Source organism: Struthio camelus, chromosome 30, assembly GCF_040807025.1.
Source record: "Struthio camelus isolate bStrCam1 chromosome 30, bStrCam1.hap1, whole genome shotgun sequence".
In the NCBI taxonomy this organism is placed as follows: Eukaryota; Metazoa; Chordata; class Aves; order Struthioniformes; family Struthionidae; genus Struthio; species Struthio camelus.
Genome location: NC_090971.1, coordinates 822866 through 842027, shown reverse-complemented (window position 1 = coordinate 842027; position 19162 = coordinate 822866). Strand labels below are relative to the sequence as shown.

At 56.8% G+C, this 19162-nt stretch overlaps 2 protein-coding genes across 3 annotated transcripts in view; both read left to right on the top strand.

Annotated features, from left to right (window-relative positions):
* CADM3 (cell adhesion molecule 3) overlaps positions 1-5039 on the top strand; it is a 34059-nt gene extending 29020 nt beyond the window's left edge. Inside the window, exons 8-9 of one of the 2 annotated variants that reach the window (XM_068922108.1) lie at positions 442-567; positions 1896-5039. In XM_068922108.1, coding sequence (XP_068778209.1) covers positions 442-567; positions 1896-2014 — 245 coding nt within the window. In that variant the 3' untranslated portion in view covers positions 2015-5039. The remainder of the gene's footprint in view (positions 1-441; positions 568-1895) is intronic. The other variant, XM_068922109.1, reaches the window with a different exon arrangement.
* An 8512-nt stretch (positions 5040-13551) lies between these two features.
* Positions 13552-17363, top strand: ACKR1 (atypical chemokine receptor 1 (Duffy blood group)). Its single transcript, XM_009673097.2, has 2 exons — positions 13552-13838; positions 15958-17363. The coding sequence occupies exons 1-2, from the start codon at positions 13818-13820 to the stop codon at positions 16888-16890; spliced, it is 954 nt and encodes a 317-aa protein (XP_009671392.2). The 5' UTR covers positions 13552-13817; the 3' UTR covers positions 16891-17363.
* Positions 17364-19162: the final 1799 nt, after the last annotated feature.

The following is a 19162-nucleotide window of genomic DNA, read 5'->3' as shown; positions in this document are numbered from 1 at the left end:
TTTCACCCAGACGGGGCTCCCAGCGCAGCTGCTCAGGGCTCAACATCTCTCAGCTTATCCTCACAGGAGCCAGCACCGACTCACCTCCTACAACAACCGCCTGTGGATGGGGACCACCCTCCTTTGCACTCCCCTCCCTGCTTCTTCTGATGCCTCCATGGGCCCCATCCCTTCTCTGTTCCCATCTTGGCTCCTCTCCTCCGTGCTCTCTGCCTCTACAGCTATTTCTTCCCATTTGCAGTGAGGTCAAGCTGCTCGTTGCTGTGTGTGATGCCAGAAGACATCCTGTGTTGGCACAGAGCTGAGCAGGATTGGGGCCTGCCAAGACTCCTGTCTCCGGCCCTGAGCAGTCCTTGGAATGAGCACCAACTTCTGACATGCAGCAGGGCCTACAAGTATATCTCTCTCTTTCTGTTTTCTCTCTCCCTGCTGTATGGACAGATGCCAGCCCAGTGCCATCAACCTCCGGCACATACCATGCGGTTATTGGTGGAGTGGTTGCCGTCATCGTCTTTCTTCTGCTCAGCCTCCTCATTGTCTTGGGACACTACCTGATCAGACACAAAGGTACGGCCTGGGCAAGCTCCTTGGGGGCAGCACATAGCCAAGATCCCCATGCCTGTCGGCCACCCCCGTGGCATGCCAGGCAGACGCCACAGGGTGTGCTCTCGTCCTGGATGGGTCTCTCCTGGCCTGGGATCCGGACTACTTCCCCAAAGTGAGTGGGCAGCATGGGGCAGGGGTGAAGGGAGGCTGCTGCGCATCCGGCCTGCCACAAACCTGTCCTCTATCTGGAGAAACCTAGTGCAGCCAAAAGAGCCCTCCAAGATCTGGGGGCCATAGCACTGTGTTGGCACCAACCCCAGCACAGTGATGTCCTGGTAAATCCTTGGAGCCAGACAGGACTAGGCAACACTGGGCAGAGGCAGCTTTTCCCCTTCTTCCCTCTCTCCCTCTGCTACGTGGCTTGGTACTCACAGCCCTGGGACCGCCCGTCCCCTCGGTCCCCGTCTCTGCACCCTGTGGTGTGCCTGCCCCGTCCCATCTCCCATTCTCTCCTCTCTCTGCCCATCCCTTGAGCCCTCTGCACTCCTGTTCTTCCTACCCTATCCACCATTTCCACCTCCCCATCCCTGGACTTTTCATCCACCCAGCAGGTGTATGCGTAAGACACGGGGAGATGGTCACATCCAGACATCGGCAAAAACCAGCAGAGGTGATGTGTGAGTAAGAGCCCCCCTCCCTGCCATCCAAACCCAGAAGAGCTGCCTGCATCTGCCCTGTGCCATGTCAGCACTGGGACATGTAGCTCCTGGGGGAGCCGGGAGCTGGAGCCGCATGTCAAGGGCTCTCACGTCCTCCTGACAAGCAACTGTGCTAGCCCACAAGGCTCGGCACCAGCTCTCTGCAGGCATCCCCAAACCTGAAAACTTCTCTTTGCAAACTGTCATTTTGCAGAGAAACATTTCAGTTTTCTGATGGGGAACAGGGATCAGGGATGCAGGGAGGGGCAGAGCCCTATGCCAAGCTGGACGGCAGGGAGGGCAGGAGGTGTACCTGGAAATGCAGCTGAGTGCAATTGCCTGCAAAGCTGGGGGCAGTTTCACTTCTGGCTACAGATGACAACGGAAGCTTTGAGCAGCCCAGGTAAGGAATGATCCCTGGGCAGGGTTCATCCCAGGGAAACCAGTGACTTTTCCGTTTCAGGTCAAAGCCAAAGGATTTTTCTCCGCTCATCTCCATTTTTGCAGCGGGCTGGAAGTGCCTTTTCCAGCCAGCCTTTGAGCTCTGCCACTGGGGCCCCTGCAGGCAGCTGGGCTTTTATCTGCTTGCGCGGGAGCATGGCACTGGGAGAGCAATCAGCACATGACACTGCACGCTCTCTCCCTGCTCAGGTACCTACCTGACCCATGAGGCCAAGGGGTCAGATGATGCCCCAGATGCAGACACAGCCATCATCAATGCAGAGGGCGGCCAAGCCAGCGGTGATGACAAGAAGGAATATTTCATCTAGGGGCGCTGGAGAGGGTGAGATATGGAGCCAACAAACCCCAATGCAAATGGAAACCAGACCACAAACCCAACTCAACCCAACAGATTTTCTCTCGTGCCCGGGACGGGCAGACGGACGGACAGAGGGATGGCGGGACAGAGAGCAGAGAGCGACCAGCCTGAGACATGATGCTTCTTCTTGAACTTGTACAAAACGTTATTATCACGAACAGTGAAAGCCCTGGCCCCGTTTGCTTGCTTGCACCACCATCCCTGCGACCGACGCTCGCACTAAATACAGACCAACCAGTGAGTGAGCGACTTTTCCTTCTTCCTTTGGACCTTTGCTTTGGTTTCGTGGCTGCTCTTTGCTTTGGGCCCTTGGTTGGGATGTTGGGCTGGGGTTGATGTAGCTCTTTCCTTTGTTTCTCTCCATTTTGGTTTCTTTTACATTCAAGGATAAAATCAGCTCCAGGCTGTGGCACAAGCTCCGGGCACCCAGGTGGCCTCTCTGTCACTGACACTTGCCTTGTGCCTCCCACCAAGAGCTGGGACCTGTGTCCCCATCACTCCCCCCCAGCGTCAGCTGCTGCATGATTCCCCAAGCCAAACTCACGGTGCTGCCTGTGGGCTGGGGATGGGGGAGTGCCATGGGCCCCGGTGCAGCAGACAGGATAGGGTTCTGCATGCCCAGAGCAGGATGCTGATGGGCAGCATCTCTGCCTTTGAGGGCTCAGCATGCATTGCCTTTGGGAGTGCAGCTCGGGGCAAGCGGGGAGGGACGCTGGGACCCTGCACTGATTTTATCCTTGGTGGTTCTTGTCAAACAATGTCCATTCGGGAGGAGAACTGTCCTCGTGTGATAGATGTGTGAAGGGGGATGAGCTTCCAGGGTGGGAACCGCTGAGGCCCCCGGAGAGACTGGGAGCTGCTGAGCAACTGCAGTTCCCTGTTCCCACCCCAGCGGGAGGGGGGAGGGCAGGGGCTTGGGGGCAAATCTGGAGCCCCAAGTTGCAAATTCTCAGATTGGAAACATCAATTAAACCATCTATTGAGATGTTCAGTGGAGGAGGCCACCTGCACCGGGAACACAGGGTAGAGCCAGGAGATCCAGCAGGCCTGCGGCCATCATGACTCCCCTCTTTCCTGGGCCCAGCTCTGGGGCCTCGGAAGCCTCTAGAAAGGGTAGTTTAAACTCCAAGAATTACTGCAATGGAAGCTGACATGGCCCAGTGGCCCTACGGGACGTGAGCTGGAAACAACCTGGTCAACACTGCCACCAGCCCAGGGCGATATGAGGCCTGTGATTTCTGTTGGCCGGGAAGAGAGAGGCTCCATCGGGGTCTGTTCCTTGGACCTGTCTGCTCCCATTTCCTTCCTGGCCCCCTCCCAGAGAAGGGTGCTGAGTATGGCGCTGTGCTGAGGAGCACGGGACCCCACAGAGAGACATGCAGCTTGATCTAGCCCAGAACAGAGCTTAGCCAAGCTGGGGAAAAGGGGGGGATTCGGCTATAGATTAGGCTGGCGGGTGGGCATCTATCCTCACTGTTCGGGGTGCTGGACCCCATGTCACATCTGAGACGTTCCCTCAGTCCTGGTGAGTTCCTGTTTGGAAAAGGCTATTTTCCTCCTGGTTCTAAGGGCTGCAGCCAACAGCAGTCTGAGTGCCCAGATTTAGTGTCTTGATAGTTTAGGGGTCTCTGTGGAGGCTCGGTGGGAGGCTTGCCCTGTTTTTTACCTGTGTGGGGCCTCCCTGGGGAGAAACTGTATCTCTTCCAAGTCAGACAAAAGCCAGAAGCTTTTTCTGACCTCTCCAACATGTCCCAGGGGTCCACTTTCCTCACCCCAACCCTACACCCACCATCCATGGGATGCACATTGCAGCTGCACGGGGTTGTGCGCTCCAGCTATCTGCAGGATACCCTATGCCTCCCTGGAGAGCCAGGCCTTGCCCGTGACACTTGGGATGAGGTCTCCCACATGCCCAGCAGCCCAGCATTGCTTGGCCTGGACATGAGAGGTTGCCGGAGCTGCTCTTCGGCTGTGCACCCCTTTGATTTCGGGGTGTCCGGGGAAGGAGAGCACTTCTGGAAGGAGGCAAAGCCTGCAGTGGCCTGGGTAACTTCACCTGAAAGGTAAAGGAAGAGCCTATTTCCTCTGCCGTGGGGTACAAGATGGCTGTGCCACTTGTCATGGGTTGGTAATGTCCCTCTGGTCCAGACCCTTAGAGCAGAGATCCATGCACATGGCACAGAGAAAAAGGCCCCAGGAAGCCTTCCCAGAGTGCGTGGTGCTGGAAGTAGGGTAGTGGGGCTGCAGAGCCTAGGGCTGGTGCTGGGAAGCCAAAAGCAGCGCTGGGGTGCAGGGTGCCTGGAGCAGAGCAGAAGTAAGGAAGGGGTTTGGCACAGCTATAGCTTTTGGGAGTGTGAATGAATGATGTGGTAGCATTTGTCTCACAGGCAGAGATGTGACTAGATTCACCACAGCTAAATTGTCTGTCAGGGGCACACAGGCAACAGGATGTTACACACCTTGAGAAAGAAATGCATAAAGTTTTTATCACACGTGATGAAGAAAACCTGTTGTTTTCCCCACTTTGTTCTTCCCTTTACATCTGTTTGGAGGAGGACGTTGGCCTTGACACAGCCCTTCCTGAGTGCAGTGTCCCAAAATGCAGGGGGACGAGCCAGGAGAGGAGAACAGGCAGAGCCATCTCACAGCTGTGCTCCTTTTTATTGTCATTTTTGGAAGAATTACTCATGTAGGAAGGATCTCACTCGTACAGTCAGCACACAACCCATGTAGAGCGGCCTGTATCTGCAGAGAGTCTGAGACAATAGCTCTGAGATCATTTCAAGAGATGCTAACATCGCTGCAACAGATAACACTGCAAATGTCGATGCTGTTAACTACTTCACTGCACACCTGAGCATGTATGAATGTGTGATCTGATGCTACTCTGAAGCTCTTTAACATCCACTATTGAATAGACGTAATTCCTTAAAATAAAGATGTAAGGACGTGTTTTCAAATATAATTTAATCTTATTATAAGTCTACGTGGTGTAGATCATTATAAAAACCACCCCTCACTGGGGATCTGCGAGGGAGAGGGGTTAAATGGTTACATCTTCCTGAAGAAAGGGACTCAGGTATTTAAGGTTAGAAAGTGAGATTGTGCCCCATGAGAGGCATTGGGCCACAGGCACAGCCAAGCAGCACACGAGCTTTTCAGCCACCTGACTCCAGCACTGCCACCCCAGAGCTGCTTCAGGGGCTGGTGCAGGCAGCTGTTGTTGCTGCTGTCTTGGGTGCCTGAGCCAAGGCTCCAGCTGGTTGCTCTCCCCTCACTGGCTGCAAAGTGTACCCTTCCCCAGGCCGTCCCCCAAACACTGACAGCTGTAGCACACCTGGGAAACTGGCTTCTGTGTTTGCTCAAGCTCCAGCATAGGCGTCATCAGTGTTGCCAAGCACCAGAAACAAACCTTAGCTACCTTTTTCACCTGGTCAGAGAGAACAGGATTTGGCCTTCATGCAGATCCCATGTCATAGCAGAAGTCGCAGGAAACCTCCCACCCTCTTCAGTGGTGCTGAGTGCAGACATCTCCCATGGAGCAGGGAGGACCCAGCATGGGCAGCACATTGTGGCTGGAGCCATTGCCTCCTCCAGACATTAGCTAAGGATGGGCCAAGCCTCACCTCGAGTGGGCCCATTCCCCTCCTCTGGCCACAAAGGCCCAGTGAAAGGTTGAGCCATGATTGCAGACATGGCAGACATGTGAAAGTGGTGAGAGGAGGCACGCAACACAGGGGCTGTGTGTGCAAGCAAGAGCCAAAAGGCTTTTGTAGATGCAAGGGAGTGATAGACACGCTGTGTCAAGGGTGTGAGGGTAGTAAAGACACCCATGTTATGAGGGGTGACAGATGCATCAGGTCTCAGGTGTGAGGAGTGATGAATACCCCATGTCATGAGTAGGAAGTGGTGGTGGAGATACCATCTCAAGGCTGTGATGCAGTGATGGGATACGTCACGGTGCGTGAGGGCTGACGGTCAGTGTTGTCTCACAAGTGATGGTACATCATACTGCTCGTGGAAGGGGCGATGAGATACATCACATTGCAAGTGTTGTGGATATTGCATGTATGAGGCCATGAATATGTTATGTCACAAGAGTGAGGTGTTGTGGGATGCACCATTTTGTGAGCCTGCGAAATGGTAGGATACACCATGCATTGAGTGTTTCGGGGCGATGAATACACCATTTCAGGAGTGTGAAGAATAACAGATAAATGGGGTTGTGAGTGGGGGGCGTGATGAGTTACACGGTGTTGTGTGTTGGGGTGATGGGATGCACTGCATTGTGCATCTGAGGGACAGTGGGGTTCACTGTGTCGCCAGTGTAAGGCAGTGATGGGGTACGCTGTGTTGTGAGTGTGAGAAGTGATGAGCTACACTATACCATGATTGTGTTGTGGCCATGTTGTGCGTGTGGGGGATGATGGGGTACACCCTCTATTGAGTAGCTGCTGGTGGGATACACCTGGTATTGAGCATTTTGTGTGCTGGGATACACCGTGTTGTGAGTGTGAGCGATGCTGGGATACACTGGGTCATGCATGTAAAGGTGAGTTAGGTACACCATGTCACAAGTGTGAGAGATTGTGGGCTATACCTTAATAGCATAGGAGATGGGATAAAAATGTGTATGAAGCAGTCATGGGATGCACTGTGTTACAAAATAACAGAATAAGGAGACCCACCTTGTTTAAGTCTGTGGGGCGATGAGACACAGCAGAGTGCTAGGGTAAGGAGCAATGGGATACCCTTGGATTATGACACAGGGTGTTGGGGTGATCAGCTACACCATGTCCCGAGTGGGAGGGATGACATGATATGCTGTGTAGCAGCTGTGAGGGCTGATGGGATCCAGTGTGCCATGAAGGGGAGGCTATGATTAGAAATACCACTTAACAACTCTGAAGTGTCATGGGCTACACCGTGCCATGGGTATGAGGGCGAATGTAATACATGAAAGCGTGAGAGGTGATGGCAGACACCATGTGCCAAGCACATTGTACACTGTGTCTCAAGGGTAAGGGGCTGATGGGCTGCCATGTCTCATGGTTGTGATTGGGCAATGGGCTGTGCCATGCCATGAGGATGAGCAGTGACAGGGAGACATCATCTTATGGAAGCCCTGTGTCAGAAATGTGGGAGGTGACAGGGATATACCATGTCACTAGTGTGGGAGATGAGCGGATATACCACGTGACTAGTGTAGGGAGGTGATGATATACACTGTCACTAGTGTGAGAGGTTACGGGATACACCATGTCTGTGTGATGGGGAAGTGACAAGATACAACACGTCAATAGGGTGGAGGGTGGGAGATGATGGATACACTGCACCAAGTGTGGGGAGTGACGAGATAAGCCATGTCACTGCTGTCAGGAGTGACGGGATACACCATGTCACAGGTATGGGGAGGAGATAAGATAGACCATATCACCAGTGTGGGGGGTGATGGGATACGTTATTTCACTAGCAAGAGTGGTGATGGGACGCATCATGTCAGTTGTGTGGGGAGGAGATGGGATATACCATATCAGTAGGCTGAAGAGGTGAGGAGCCACACCATGTTGCAGGTGTAAGGGGTGATGAGATACACTGTGGCACTAGTGTGGGGAGGTGATGGGATACACCATGTGTCACCAGAGTGGCTGATGATGGGGTACACCATGTTGTGGGTATGGAGAGGTGAAGGGACACATGCCATGTCACTGGTGTGAGGAGGTGAAGGTGTGCACTGCGTCAGCAGTGTGAGGAGGTGATGGGACACACTATGTCACTAGTGTGGTGACATAAGGGGATGCACTGTTACAGTGGAGAGTGGACACCCAGGACTGAGCTTGTGCCTACCACTGTGAGCACCCAGTAGAGCCAGGCACTGTCACTGCATTGGTAGGAGGATTCAGGGCCTTGTCAAACCTAGGCTACTAGGTGGCCACTTCTGGGCCAAAGGACTCCCTTCTGCCAGGCTGGTGGGTCTCCAGGAGAGCTCCAGCCCTGTGTCTACCGCATGCCACCAGGTCTACCCTCACTGGGCTGAGCCCATGCGGTCAGTGCACCCAAGGCCAGTCCTGGAGATCATCACCCCCGGGGGGGGGGGGCCTCTTGGCTGCCACTCAGGCCTCCTTGACAGCCATGTGGACATCCAAATGAGCATTTAGGCCCCCATACCCTAGGTAAGACCAGGTCCTCCTCCAGCAAAGTGATGACCCAGCTTGGTCACGTTTTGTGGCCAGGCATTTAAATTCCTGCTTAGCCCTCTGCCAGCCTGAGCAAACCTTTTCTGGCTCTGTCCCCCGTCGTCTCTGCTCCCTGCATGCACAGGCCCTGGGGTCAGGGCTGCTGCTTTGCAGGACAACGCTCCATGCTCTGGTCGCCCCATCTCCATCCTGACAACGGCCGGGGGGCCCTGCAGTGGCCAGGCTCACCGAGGTGGGGACGTGGGGGCATTTCCTCTGGGCACAGACGTGGCAATGGGCCAGAAACCAACTGAGAAAGTTGCTCTTCAGCCAGGGGTGGTCCAGCAAACCCCAAAGAGGAGGAGCGGACTGGGGCTGGGGTTGGGAGGGGAGGCAGGGCTGTCCCCAGCACCAAGGGGCACAGTGGGTCAGCCCAGCACCAGGCCCTAGGCAGCACAAACAGCAGCATCCCTGAAGGCCACATGCAGTGCCCACAGGACACCCCATTGGGGACAGGGCATCAGCAACTGGCACCCCCTGGAGAGGCGCTCTGGATGCGTCCCGGCCGGCACTGAACTCTCAATAGACGACGAAAGCCATATTTGTACTGAGCTCTGAACACGCCGAGGTGTGGGCTGCGGGGCAGGGCAGAGGACGGTCTGTGTTGTTGTGCTGTGTTCTTGTATGTACATAAAGGGAGACAACGAACATCGATGTTACTTTATAACCTTTCTAATATCCTGTGCTAATCTCGGAAAATAATCCTATAAATATATCTGGATTACACACGTTATCTGCCTGCTCTTCTCTGCTTCTCCATGCACGCATTACGCTTGTGGGGCTCGGCCCTCGGGACGCTGCTGCGGAGCCGCCTGCTGTTCTGCCCCCACCGCGGCGCTGCCCCCAGCTCCCTCTCACACGCGTGTGCACCAGCACGCTGGCCCCTGTCCTCCTTGGGCCACGCTCACGCACATTCTCCTCTCCAGCACTCCCCCACGCCGCTTCTCCCGCACACAGCGAGGCTTTGTCTGCCGGGGTCACATGCACCCGCAGGGTTGCAGCCACAACCTGGCAGCCTCTCTGCCTGCTCACACAGCACCCTTTGCTCTTTATCAGCAGCTCTCTCCAACTGTCTTGCCCTCCCGTACTCGTCAACACGCTGGCACATGCACAGTGGGGTCAGGCCACTCCATGAGTGGGCATCCTGGGGATGGCTGTGCTGTGCCCACCTGGCCTGAGCCCTGTAAAAGGCTGTGCCCAGACGGCAGCACCCATCCTGACTCCTCCAGGCTATGGCATGCCATTTCTGTGCCCTCCGGCAGCACCAGGGAGAGCTGTAGGGTGCAGGGGGAGGGGGAGGCAGGGAGCTATCTGGGGAAGGGGGGCACCAGGGCAGAAGAAGGAAGAGGAGGCAGAGCTCAGCCCATGGATGAACATGGCTTGGGACATGGCTCAGCCCATGGATGAACATGGCTCGGCCCGTGGAGGGACACAGCCCATCTCACAGCCCACAGAGGGACACAGCTGAGCCCATCAAACAGCTCATGGAGGGACACAGCTCATCTCAACATACAACCGATGAAGGGACAGTTTATCTCCACACATGGTCCATGAATGGATGCAACTCAGTTCATTGCACAGCCCACAGAGGGGCGCAGCTCTCCCAGCACCTACCTCTCCAGGAGCCCGAAAAGGCCAATGTGCAAATTTGCACCAGAGCACTTCGTATTGTGATTAAAATGTAAGTGCCTCATTTACATAGCATGTCCTTTCCCTAGATGAAGAGGTAATTCTTATTTCCTACTGCTTCTCCCAACCCCAGTGCAACATGGTGACAGCTGGGCTATAGAGAGAGTGAAATACGCTACCCTCGGCAAAGGTGTTGGTAAGTCCTAGAGAAACAGAGTGGTAACACCAAGAGAGTTGAACACCTGAGCTGGGCTATAGAGAGAGTGAAATACGCTACCCTCGGCAAAGGTGTTGGTAAGTCCTAGAGAAACAGAGTGGTAACACCAAGAGAGTTGAACACCTGAGCTGGGCGTCGCGGCTGGCTTCGGATGCGCTCTGGGCCCTGGCGTGTGGGAGCTCCCCAACCCTCTGCATGCTCAGCGGCACCAGGATCATGCAGCAGCGAGCATGGCACCACACCAAAGCAGAGCTGTGAGGTGCCCTACAGACCAGTGGGCCCTGCGTCATACCCAGAGTGATGCCCGCCAGCCTCCCGCAGTCATGCTGCGGAGCTGGGCACCTCCACACTGCCCCTGCCACCCACTGACCTGATCACTGCACCCTTTGAGGGGACTGTCTCCTCCCCTGGCATCCCTTAGCATCCCCCGAGCATGGCGATGACTGTTCTTTGCTGCTTTTATAGCCAGCCGTATATGCAGCAGCATCTCTGAGAGCCGCTGCTCCTCTGCAGTCCTTCACTAGACTCCCCTTTCCATTTGATTATGCGGGTGAAGGTTCATCCCCAGCTGCTCCGGGGATGCGAAGCTCCGTCCGGTGAGAGATGGGCAGTCACACAGCATTGCAGGGACCATCCATCTTCAGGTTAATGCAGATTCTCCCGAAGGGCACCGGCTTACGGCTGGATTATGATTTTTTTTAGCGGGCAACATGCTTCTGCTCCAGCCTGAAAGCCTGCCCAGAGCGTGAGCAGCCTCCTGTGAGCACACAGTGTGAGGGGGCCACCCTAGCAAGTGGGACAGCTTTCCTTCGGTCCTGGGGAAATTCAAGGATGCTGTATGTCTGTGCGCAGCATCCGATGCAGCCCAGAACTACCACGTGATCCGCCACGTCCAAACCCAGCCCAAAGCATGAATCAGCTCAACAAGGGCCAGGAGTGGGACACAGCCCCAGTGCAGTGGCATGCAGTGCACCCAGTGTGACGGTCCTCAGCTCAGGGCAGCCAGGGTGCTGCACGGGGGTCCCAGCATGGCTTCAGCCCCCTCCCTAGGGGGCTGGGAGGTGTCTTACCATCACAGGGTGCAAAGGCTTTGCTGCCCTGGCTCAGCTCTACTGTGATTTCGTTGCTGCCCCTGCACACTCCCCATCCCATAAAACACAGTGAGCCCAAAACGCACTCCTCAGGCTCAAGAGCATTGCGATTCCCAGCCCTCCCCCCCAACCCCCAGGCCCCCTCAGCCTCCCAGCCTGGACCCCCAGCTCCCTCAACCCTCACCCCCAGCCCCTCATCCTGGTCCCCCAGCCCCTTGGGTTCTCCAGCCTGGACCCCGAGTCTGGATCCCCCCAGCCCCCTAAATGGCAGTTCTCCTCCTGTCTGGACCCCCAACCCTTCTTGCCCCCAGCCCCCCAGCCTGTCCCAGGGCAGAACTTTTGCTTGTGGGGCTTTTGCAGGGTGCCTGGAGGCATGAGGGGCTGTATCTGCACCCCACAGAGAACCACAGGACTCAGTCACCTCCCCAGCCCCATAGCATTGGCCCCCCATCCCCATCCCGGGGGCCTGCTTATTTTCAGAGTCCTCAGCTCCAGCAGGGTCCGAAACTTGCCTCTGCATTTCTGCCCCTTGCTCAGCCCCAGGAAAACCTCTCCTGGGTGCCCCGAGCGGGTTGTTGGGGACCCACCTCCACAGCCACATTGCCGCAGCCTCCCCCTCCCCCCCCCCCCCCGCACGCCCACAAGCCTGGAAACACAAGATTTAGGGTCTTCATTGTCCGCAACCCTGCTGCTACCATGGTGCAATGTGCCCCGAGCACCCAGGGAAGGCCAGGCAGGATCCCATCTCACCACTGAGCATTGCTGCAACTCCAGAAAATCCCTTTGGAGAGGTGTACAGCCAAAGGAGGTCTTTCAGCCATGGACATTGTTTGGCCAGCTCTTTAGCGGCTCTTTTATTGCACATAATAAAAACCCTGAAAAAATATAAGTGAGAATAAATAATTTAGCCCCTGACAAGCAGATTTGCTTGTTCTTTGGGTAATTCACCATAACAGTCAGTCAAACAGAGAAATGCAAAGCAGTGAATTATTTAGTGGGTGCTCTTAATCAAAAAATATGTAATTCAGTTTATTAAAGAGTAGAGATGCTAAATAATTCAATTCCCTGCCCTGCAGTTATCAAGCACTTCCAGAGCGACCCCCAGAGCCTTTCCCTGTGCCAAAGGGAGCAGAGACATGCGTGGGATGGGGCAACGTGGGGTGACACGAGGCGATGTGGAACTGGGCAGGCAGCAAAACCTCTGCTGCGCCCTGCACCCAGGAGGCAAGGAGACACCAAAGCGCCCTCACTAGCTCGCTCCTGGCGTTTGCATCCAAGGGGAGTATCGATCTCTGGATCTATTTATGAACGCAATGCGAGTCTCCGGGGAAGGAGACAGCGTTGTGAGATTTGCGGCCATACTTTAACATCGCATTCACAGCAGCAGCGGGGCTGTCGGATGCTCTGATTTGCAGCTGAGCAGCTGTTTAAAATTCAATTTTGCTGGCTCTGCATTCAGAGAGGCTGGACAACTCAGGGTCCACTGGGCTCTGCCATCGTGCATGGCCCCCAGCTTCCCGGAAAAGCCCCATCTGGCCACTGGCTTCAGGCCAGCACCTCCGCAGGGATGAGCCTCATGCAGAGCCGGCTCTGCATGCCCCAGTGCCCTGGTGCTCCGGGACGGCTGCAGGATCCTGCTCTGGGGCTGAGTCAGGAGGGGTGTCCCAAGGAAGCGCTGAGTTTTTCCACAGTAAACAACGGCTTGTGCTCACAGAGCTGGAAAGCACCGCGCGCCTGAGCTGCTCCGCTGTTTCCTTCCCAGCAACAGGGAGGCACCAGCCTGTCCCGCTCCCCCCGTCACTGCTTCCTCCTCGGTGTCATTGCTGGTGGGGCTGCCAGTGTCCAGCACCTTGTGCTTCTCGCAAAGCCCTGCCCCGAGCCCAGGGAAGCTGCTCTGTGCTGGGCTCCCCACAGCCCCAGTATGCTGGCCGCATTTTGCAACAGGCCCCCCCCCCCCCCCCCCCCACCAGCAGCACCAGGGCAGTGGGACAGAGCAGTCCCTGCAGGAGGGCTCGCTTGTAAGTGGATCCTCCAACGTGATGAGCATGACAGGCCTCCATACGTGGCTGTGTCAGGGCCAGGAATTTGACTGTCTACATAGACACCTGTAAATACAATTCCTAATTAATCTGGGGTGTTCTGCCAAGAAATGATTGCTTCCTGCCCTAGAAATTCAGACATGCTGGCTTCTCATTTTTTACCGGCAATGCTGGCCCACCCGTTTCCTTCACTCTATGGCAAAGGGGGTTGCCAAGGCAAAAGGCTTGTTATTAAAAAGCCAGCTCTTATCTTGTTAACGCAGTCATTCACCTCCTCTTGGAGGAAAAGAAGTAGAGCCTACTGCAGTCCTGCAGAGAGTGAGCAAGCGCATGCAGAGCGTGCACCGCCGTGCAGTGTCCGACCACGAGCACACACATCTGAGAGCGCACCGTTGTGCAACACTACCGTCGGAGAGCGCGCACAGCCGAGTGTGCACCGTCGTGCAAAGCACCCTGTGGGGAGCACGTGTTGCTGAGTGCGCACCATTGTGTACAGCGCCGAAACGCAGAAGACACGTGCTGATCCTGGGACAAGGACATTATGGGCAACTGCATCCCTGTGGTAAGTGTACCCCCCTTTTCCCTGCTTCCTCTCTCTCAAGCTCTTTTCTATCCTGCTGGGAGCAAGTGGCCAGAAGCAGGGGCTGCGCACAAGCCTCCGCAGCAACGCTACATGCTCCCCTTGCATGCAGGTGCCAGGCTCTCGCCTCTGCCCTGCGCTCTGGGCAGCTAAGAGAAATGTGGTCCAAGAGCCTGAGCATGGGGTCAGCATTGCCCAGAACCGTCCCATTAGAGGAGCATTTTGAGACGTTTCAGTTCAGAGAAAACCACCTCCTGTAATGGGTCTCCATTTCCAGTTTTCCTCCTTCCCCCATTCCCCTTCTCCTTCCATCAGCAGTTGTGCTGACCTCCCTCCTGTCGCCCCCCCAACCCCAAGGGCTCCAAGGGACCCCTTTCTCTGTGCCTTTCTCTCCCATACATGAGCCACCCCTCCGTACTTGCTGGTCGCCTCCATCTCTCCTAGTTCTTCCAGTGCTCCCCGAGATCCTTTCAGCAGTCTCCAGGGACTCTGGAGGACCAAGTTCCCAACATAGGGCACCCTGCACTGACCTGTCATCCACCTCCCACCAAGGGGTGCGCAGGGCAGTGAGCAGGAGAGCAGCACTGAGCTGGCATCTCTGGGAAACTAGGATGGGGTTTGCACCCAGCCGCTGTGGGGTTTGCACCCAGTCACTGCAGGGTCTGTACCCAGCTGCTCTGGGATGTGCATCTAGCCATTGAGTGTTTGCACCCAGCTGCTGTGGGGCTTGCGTCTAGCCACTGGGGTTTGCACTCAGCCACTGTGAGGTCTGTACCCAGCCACTGTGGGGTTTCCATCCAGCCACTGGGGGTTTGCACCCAGCCATTGGGGTCTGCCCCAGCCCTTGCGGGATTTGCACCCAGCCCTTGTGGAGTTTGTGCTATGACCCTGAGGAAGAGGCCAGCTCTCAGGAAGGGCGGCGGCAGGCAGTGAGAGCATGGCTGTCAGCAGCCCAGTGCCAGGGAAGCATGTCCCCCCCATCCAGCAGTTCACAGCAAAGCAACTTGCAGAGTCCCAGCTGCTCTCAGTCACTGAGAAGCGCCTGGAGTTGCCTTCAGGACAGTAAAAACAGGTTGCTTTGCACATCAGCCCTGAAAGGCTTGTCAAGAGTCTAAAGGACACAGCAGTGCCTGGCAGCAGTGCCTGGCAGCCTTTACAGATAAAGGCATTAAGGCTTGAGCGGATACTAATACCAGCAGAGCTCCGCAGTGACGTTTGCACGAGGATTTCCAAGCTATGAATTATCTTCCCTGAGGGGATGGGCTCCCACATCCCCAGAGGCCGTCGACCTCCCCAAAATGCACAAAATCCCTGGGAAAACTGGTGCCAACCCCTGGCAAGCCCTGCAGAGGGTCTATCTCAACTCACCTCTCTGAAGCTATAAGAAACTTGTGGCTTTTATGCTCTAGGCGCAGCCAGGGCTCTGCTCCCTCCTCCAGGCGCTGGCACTGGAGGAAGTATCAGCCCCAGGCTGGCCCCCCCTGTCCTTGCGCCCTCTCCCAAGCGGAGTGTCTCTCCCTGATAATCAACTCACTGCTAACTGTGCAACAGCTGTAAAGAAATCTCCATTAGCTGGCTGCAGCCTGGCCGGAAGGCAGCATTGCAAAAATAGTGTTTGCCAGTGCAGTTAGCCACAGCGGCTGCACCAGAGATGCCCACAGCTCCCTGCCATCCTCATTTATGCTGCGATGTGTGTTGCACCGGAGCAGAGACCCAGCTTTGCCCTGTCCTGGCTGCACTGGGCTCGGCTCCTGATAACAGAGAGCCCTGTTTCTCCATGAAAAGGGTGCGAGCTCGGTGGTGCCCTGGCGGGGCGGTTGCAGGCAGCAGCGACGTGCCAGTGGTCATGCACAGCCGGGCTCCAAGGTGTCACGAAACCGCTCAGCAGCACGGAGGTGGGAACAGAGCTCCAGAACAGGAGAGGAAAAGGGAGCCAAAAAGCCTTTGCTGGAGAGGGAGGGGACACTTTAGGGGATCCCACAGGGCTGTGCTCGGGGACAGGGCTGTGCTCGGCTGTGCCTTCGGCCGGCCGCATCCCCCAGCACATCCGCCGGGCTGAGCAAGGGTTTCCGTGCGTGATGCCTGCTTGTCTCTTTTGTAGACCCCCAGTGTCCTGGTGAACGAGACCTCCTTGGATTTCACAGACATCATGGAAAATCTCTCCTACAGCGAGGAGTACCTCAGCAGTTTGGACTATGCCAACGTCAAGCCCTGCCACAACCAATACTGCCTCATCTTCCAGAGCACGGCCCCCGTCTTCCTGGCCATAGCCTGCACCTTGGCGGCCCTCAGCAACGGGGCACTGCTAGTGGCCTTGGCCAAGTGCCCCCACATATGGAGCCAGCCCCACCGCAAAGCCTTGGTGGCTCAGCTGATGGTTGGCACCGGCCTCTTCACCCTCTTGCTGCCTTCCTTCGCTGCAGGCATCCAGCACGGCTGGCACCTGGGGCCAGGGCTGTGCAAGCTCGCCCATGTGCTGTGGCACTGGAGCCTCTTTGCCCAGGGGCTGCTGGTGGCCAGTAGCTTGTGCAGCACCACGTGGAGCCGCTGGGACCCCCTGAGCCGGCGGCTGGCCGTGGTGGTGTGGTTGGGAGCTCTGCTGCTGGCAACCCCAGCTGCCTTCACCAGCGGCACGGTGGCGGCGCCAGAGGTGGTCTGCATCCTCCGGAACGTGGAAATCCTCTCCGGGGTGTACCTGGCCCATCTCATCCTCTGCCTGGGCCTCTTCCTGCTGCTCCCAGCAGCCCTGGCCCTGGGCTCACTGGCCATGCCGCGGCTCCGGAAGGGCTGGGAGCCGGGGACCTGCATGCTCTGGCTCTTCTTTGGCCTCTGGGCGCCCTACAGTGTGGGGCTCGCCGTGGACTTCCTGCTGCAAGCCCAGCTGCTGCAGCTCAGCTGCAGCACCTTCGAGCAGTTCGACCTCATGCTGGGGCTCTGCCAAGCCCTGGGCATCCTGCACTGCTGCCTGGGGCCGCTGCTGCTCCTTGCTGCAGGGCTTTATCGCCACAGGACAGGACCCAGTAGCAGAGGCTGAGCTGCCCCAAGCAGCACCCAAGGGCGTGGGAACCAGGACCCATCCGTGGCCTATCTTTCCACCACAGAGCCCCCCCGGCAGGGTCCACCCTGACGCAGGTGTCCTGTCTCGGGCCCAATCCATCCCAGCCACGCTGCTCGCAGTCACCACATCCCTCCCCGGTGCCGTTGTGCCTCATGCCAGGGCTCTGCCCAAGCCCTGGCCTCATCCCATCTCTCTTCCCCGCAGCCAAGCTTGGCCTTCAGGCACGTGGCAAGATCGCTGCTCCAGCCACCAGCACCCCCCCCCCCCCCCCCCCCCCCAGCCTCCAAAATCTGGCTGCCAACAGCCTCGGCCCCTTTGTCCCATCCAACAGCACTCAGCTGATCCGAGGCACCCACGCAGCAGAGCAGGACTGGCAAAGCCCACCTCCCGCCTCAGGCACCCAGATCTTCTGCAAAACAGACAATAAACTGTCCCCGCTTTGGGCATTCATGGGGTTTCTGGCTGGCTTATTCGGAAAAGCCCTGAAAGGAGCCATCTCTGCCCGTAGCCTTGCTTAGCACTGAAGCATGTGGACAGCAGCTTGGTGCATGTTCCCCAGACCAAGGCAGGGGCTGTCACTCAGGTAAAGGCTGGGGAAGGAGCGGGTCAGTAAGCAATAAGGGGTGCAGTGTGCTGAGGCAGACAAGTACCAGGGGCCTGGGAAGGAGGGAAGGGGCAGTCACCCTGTACGCCTGCCCTGTGTGGACCTCCTCTCCCAGCTGCGCAGGGGCTGCAGTCCCGGCAGACAGCCTGCAGTGCACAAGGAGACATGCAGTGCAGCGTGCAGCGTGCACAGTGCACAATGCATGGCTTGCAGTGCTGGTGCACACTGCATGGAGCTCAGTGCAAAGGGCATGGCGCGGGGCACACAATGCAGGATGCATGGTGAAGGGCGTGCAGTGCAGGGCGCAGCACAAAGACTACAGTTAATTGCACAGTGCAAGGTGCTCAATGCATGGTGCACCACCCAGGGTGTGCAGTGCAGCTTGCTGAATGTAAAGTGCACCATGCATGAAATACAGTAATGGGTGCACAGTGCAGGGTGCTCAGTGCAAGGGAGACGGCTCAGGGCACGCAATGCAGGATGCACAATGCAGGGTGCGCAGTGCAGGGTGCAGTGCAAGGAGCACAGAGAGCTGCACAGTATAGTCCGCACAGTGCAAGGTAATCAGTGCAAGGTGCACCATGCAGGGTGCACAGTGCAGAGTGCCAAATGCATGGCACATAATGCATGACATATGGTAATGGGTGTTCAGTGCAAGAGGTGCAGTGTAGGGTGCACAACAGAGGGTGCACAGTGCATGGCACAGCGGAAGGAGACCTGTTTGAGTTGCACAGTGCACAGCACACAGCGCAGGCTGCACAGTGCAGGTGCTCAAAGCAAGGTGCACCATGGTACACAGGGCAGGGTGCCAAACGCATGGCACACAGTGCACGACACCCAGTAATGGGGTGCACAGTCTGTAGCACTCAGGACAAAGGGCACAGAGCAAGGTGCACAGTGCCTGCTACACAACGTGTGACACAGCTCAGGGTGCACAATGCAGGACACAGTGCATAGCACAGTGCAAGGAGCACAATGAGAGTTGCACAGTGAGGGGGCACATGGTGCAGAGTGCATGGCATGTGACAGTGCAAAGTGCCCACGGCAAGGTGCACTCGCTTGCTGCACAGTGCATGGCACAGTGCAGAGCACAAGATGCACAGTGTGTTGCACACAGTGCACAGCACGCACCGCAGCGCAGTGCACACAGAGCCCCACATCCCATGTTCGTTGTGAGATGCCCAGCCTCTTCTCTGCCACCTCCCAGGAGCCCAGCTGGTGGCTGCAAGGGTCCAGGGGACCTTCGAGCTCTGCAGGTCAAGGGCAGCCCCCATGCAGGCACCTCTGCCCTTGTAGAGTGGAACCAAGGCTCCCTGCTCCCGAACCTGTGGCATCTCATGCCCACTCAGGTAGTGGGTGGGCAGGACTCAGGCTGCTCCTGTTGGCTGCATTTTGCTGCCCGCTGGGCGCTGGGAAGTCCCTCCAGGCCAGCAGCCGCTCACTGTAACCTGAGGGGGAAACGGCTTTCACCGTGGATTCAGCAGATCAACCTGGCTTGAAAAGGGCAGCATGAGGGGCACAGGGCACCTGTCACTGTCCCGCTGTGAGAATTGAGCCCGGGGCAGTGGGAAGCAAAAATGTTGTTGCCTGCACAGTGACAGCAACTGGCATGAAGGGGGGGCAGGGGGAAGCAAAGAAACCCTC

Bases quoted from the DNA above. Each gene is read 5' to 3' on its own strand.
- ACKR1 (XM_009673097.2), top strand. From the start codon at position 13,818: ATGGGCAACTGCATCCCTGTG. The intron at 13,839-15,957 runs GTAAGTGTACCC...TCTCTTTTGTAG, and splicing joins TGGGCAACTGCATCCCTGTG to ACCCCCAGTGTCCTGGTGAA.